This window comes from Homarus americanus, unplaced genomic scaffold, assembly GCF_018991925.1.
Source record: "Homarus americanus isolate GMGI-L3 unplaced genomic scaffold, GMGI_Hamer_2.0 scaffold48375, whole genome shotgun sequence".
NCBI lineage: Eukaryota > Metazoa > Arthropoda > Malacostraca > Decapoda > Nephropidae > Homarus > Homarus americanus.
In genome coordinates, this window is record NW_024725821.1 from 2,404 (window position 1) to 6,943 (window position 4,540).

Sequence of the window (4,540 nt, forward strand, 5' to 3'; positions counted from 1 at the left end):
CCTTTAATACTCTAGCTCTAGCAAATATCTCATCAGGACCGAGCGACTTAATAGGTTTTAGTTTATCTATTTGTTTGCTAACGTCGTAACTAATTACTACTAACTCGATTAATCCATTTTCTTCACTATCTCTGTAGATAGTCGGTGCCTTGGGTATCATGTTTTAAGATTTTGGTTGAGAAAACTTAAGAAAAATATCTGTTCAGAATATTGCTCATTTTCGCCTCGTTATCAGGGGCGGAAAGATACATAAAATAGGCATGATTGTTCACATTTGTAAAGAATTATGAAACTTTGGCCACATAATCTACTTGGGTTAGTAAAGATTTTCTGATATAGTGCCAACTGAACAGCGTCCCCTGGTTGTCCGCAGCGCCTCCAGCGGCTAACTGTAATAGCGCCTCCCAAACAGTTCTTCTAACTGCAACAGCTCCCTTATTTTTACTTCAAATTTGCTGAAATTGGGATATATTATATATCGCAACGCTACAAAAACATTTTGTTCTATATAAATGTTTGTCAGACCAAAGTGTGTGTGTTTGTCTGTTTGTTTTATTAATATATATATATATATATATATATATATATATATATATATATATATATATATATATATATATATATATATATATATATATATATATATATATATATATATATTGTATTCCTTGTAGCAAATGTAATTGTAATTATGTAGGACAGACAGGAAAAACACTGCAGCTCAGAATCAAACAACATAAGTATAATATCAGAACAGCATCTGAAAGCAGTGCCCTGTTCGTTCATGTTAGGAATAATAATCACCCCATTGCTTGGGAAAAAAAGCTTAGAAGTATTTAAATCATCTTGTGTCACAGAAAGACTTCTGGTTGAAGCTAGTTTGATTAAGGAATTAAAATCAATAAACATTAGTGATGGTCAGTTAAAAACTGATAATATGTTACATAAATTTATTTGTCAGTGGCTCAAGGTTAAAAATGCTTTGAAAACCTTTGATCTAGATGTAGGATAGTTATTTAGTGGGTCCCTTATTTTTGACCTGACCTGACTAGTCACGTCGCCCCCTTCTCTTAAGCTCCTCTACGTGTGTGTTGGTGTGGGGATTAGTGGATGACATCATTATGACCTGACCTCATGTTTAATAAGGTCACCCTGCATATTTAAGCCTCTCTCTGTCCATGTAATCCAGTTGCCTCTGAAGATGTCTTGAATAAAGACGAAAGCTAAGGTGCTCCGCTGTTTCCCTTTTTCCCGTGTGATTTTATCAATATATATATATATATATATATATATATATATATATATATATATATATATATATATATATATATATATATATATATATATACATACTGTATTTCTGTGTGTGTGTGTCTTACACAATATTAAAATAATTCTTACAAAAATTTTGAAGCAGCACCCCCCACGAATTAGTCACGAGCCGCCACTGTGTCCAGTACTGTATTACCTAAACACTGTATGAAACAATAATGGTTTTAACATAAGGAAATAAAAAATGTAATCATTAGAAAATACAAGTACATAGTTAGTGTGGTCTTTGGGTTAACACTGTTATGAAGAATATTACTTTTTTTCTTTTTTTCTTTTCTTTTTTTACGGGGAATAGCCCACCCGGGCAAAGGCCATCAACCCACAATGGGGCCTAGGGGAAGAAAAAATAAGAGTAAAAATAAATTAAAAGTAGAAAAGAAAAAGATTATATTAATTTACACCTTGAAGATGCCGGAAAACCAGCTTTTTGAAGTGAGACAGATCGTATGAGTATGGAAACACAGAAGAAGGCAGAGCATTCCACAGTTTGGCTGTGTGAGGAAAGAAAGATGCACCATAACGGGTTATTCTAGTGTAACTGACATCCACACAGAAACGGTGGGCACCACGGGCAAGACGAGTCTTATGATCCCACGGCCTTGTCGGCGGTACACAAGATGCCAAATCCACCGAACATAGCTTTAACTTTACGTCACTGTGGAATCACTCGCATAACTGTAGTAACCTTCTCACATCAGGCTGTTGTATGTGACTTGACTTATGATAAGTTAACTTGTCACAATTGGTGCTGATCATATTAATATGCCTCCTGTTGGGACCAATTTGTAGAAAATCGTTCACGGAGACGGCAGTGTGTGCAGGTGCGTTGTCCTGGTGAAGGAGCCAATTGCCGATTGTCAGTCAGAATCCAGTTAACATTTCCATATGAGAGGTCTAATTGCTCGGAAATCTCACGGATTGTCACCCTTCGATCTTCATGGACAAGCTGGTCATTTTCATGGACATCCTCATCATTTCTTTCAGTGGAAGACCGCCCAGAACGATGCTAATTTTCAAAGGAGGTGCACCACTGTTTGAAGCTCTTGTACCATCTGAAAACATTGCTTCATCTTTGTAGGCTTTCTTGATCATTTCATGGATTTCTGCAACATTTTTTCCTAGTCTGAAGCAAAATCTGATGGTGCACCATTGCTCAATACTTCCCTCCATGTTGAGGGTTGAGTGACGACTGACTCAACTTAGCAGATGAGCCGGTACACGCACTCACACAAAGCTGCACTATGGCAAGTTGGCACCACAGATTCCCGCCAAATCGATGCAGTAAACAACTTATAACCAAGGTGAGTACCTGCTGAAGATTCAAATTCAATATCTGCTAAGAGAAAGGTTTTATGAAGCCAGTCAGAGAACTTTTGGATCACACCTGTATATGTGGTCATAGCCTTTCACTGACAGGTAAGGTAGAACGTCAATATAACACAATATAACACGAGATAGGTTCCAAGAGAGGTCCTTTAAACCGAATTCGCACTAAATCGAAGTGTTGTTTCAATGGAATAATTTAGTTTGGTACTTGAGAGAATCACAAAATACTAAAAAGACTGAGAGTCTACCTAGATGCACCTCAGCCCATCTCTTAGAATAAACAAAAAAATTTTTTTGTAGTATTATGTTAAAACAAACACTCATAAGTCAACACAGCTAAAATTGAGGGATGCAAAATGGTCTGTTTACTGGCTGGGAAGATGGGGGGGGGTACTTTTCTACCTTTTTTGTTGAATTTAGGCAATTTTCGGTGAGCTGGAACCAATTACCCAAAACCCATTGAAACAATGGTTTCGGTAAACGAGCAACCTGCTGGAACTGATTGTGCTCGTTAACCGAGGGACCACTGTATGTACTATAGGAATGTAAGTATTGTATATAATGCAAACTTGCTACATTTCATATGAATAGAGTATAAAAGGGTTTTGATACAAAATTCCAAATTTTTATTAAAGATTTACAGATTCAATGTTTTCCGTGTTTATGGAAAATGTGTGTCTTCAGGTTACTGCTGGTCTTTGCACGGTATGGGCAAAATGAACATGCAAAAGGCTCTTCTCCAGTGTGAGTTCTTATGTGTTGGCTCAAGTTTCCTTTAACAGTAGCACGATATGGACAGTATGGACAAGCAAATGGTTTCTCGCCAGTGTGAATTCTAATGTGACGTTCTAGGTCATTGCTGTAGTTGAAGGACTTGGAACAATATTGACAGTAGTGTTGGCCCCTTGGTCTTCCATTATCTGTGAGGTCATCTGTTCCACTGATAATAACCTGCTGTTGATGTCTTGTGACCAAGGGATCTGTCTGAAAGAAGAAATAATTTGTTGTCACAATTGGAGGATTAATATAACACAACACTTCAGTATAAACAACACAGGTAAGCTTGCTTAAACATACCTATAAACCCTGACAAGTCTTTAATAGATATCAATCCTCATCAGAAGGATATTAGACCAAGTTAGGAGTTTATTTTCCACATATTGTAGCAGTAATAATAATAATAATAATAACAACGAATATGATAATATGTATGTGTGTGTGGCTAATTCATCTTGTTGTTCTAGCCCTTTCAGGTAACTTTCTTCACAAGTTTTGGATTGTTCCCCACAATTATTTCCCCTCTACCTCTAGATCCACTCCACACATAAGTGGGAGAGAGGAGATCGTATATAAAACAGAACTAAGTACAAACAACATATGCCCCTGGAATAGTCATAACCACATATTCTCAATCATGAGTAATAAATTAGTTGTTTTGGGAAATTTTCTGAAAAATAATGTAGATTACACAAGTTATAGACACTACTGTATTACAGTAGTGTCTATAACTTGTGTAATCTACATTACAGTAGTACTGTAAGGTGATGGACATAAAAATGGAATATTGTACAGTACAGGACCTGAGTCTAGCACCCGCTCCTACCTATAATATACTGTACAGTACTTGTTGCCAGCTGCTTAATGATAGTATACAGTATATTTCACATTATGCGATTTGGAAAGTGTAATAAAGTTTGGGAAATTAAATAACTTAATATTATTTAGCAAAAGTAACTTAAAAGACATGCAAAATACTGTTCAGCTTGAAATTTGTCATGTGTTATCCAACCCCACCTCCCCATACATGTTTAACCAGTGAGGTCCCTCAACCAACCAGATGACAGGAGAGGGGGAGATGTGCTTGACCTTATGCCATATCATG

At 36.5% G+C, this 4,540-nt stretch overlaps 1 protein-coding gene across 1 annotated transcript; it reads right to left on the minus strand.

Moving 5' to 3' along the window:
• Positions 1–3,267: 3,267 nt before the first annotated feature.
• Positions 3,268–3,642, minus strand: LOC121865299 (early growth response protein 1-like; the record flags this gene model as incomplete). Its single annotated transcript, XM_042364641.1, is given in 1 exon segment — positions 3,268–3,642. A coding segment is annotated over 1 exon segment (339 nt), but the record flags the coding sequence as incomplete, so codon positions are not given.
• Positions 3,643–4,540: the final 898 nt, after the last annotated feature.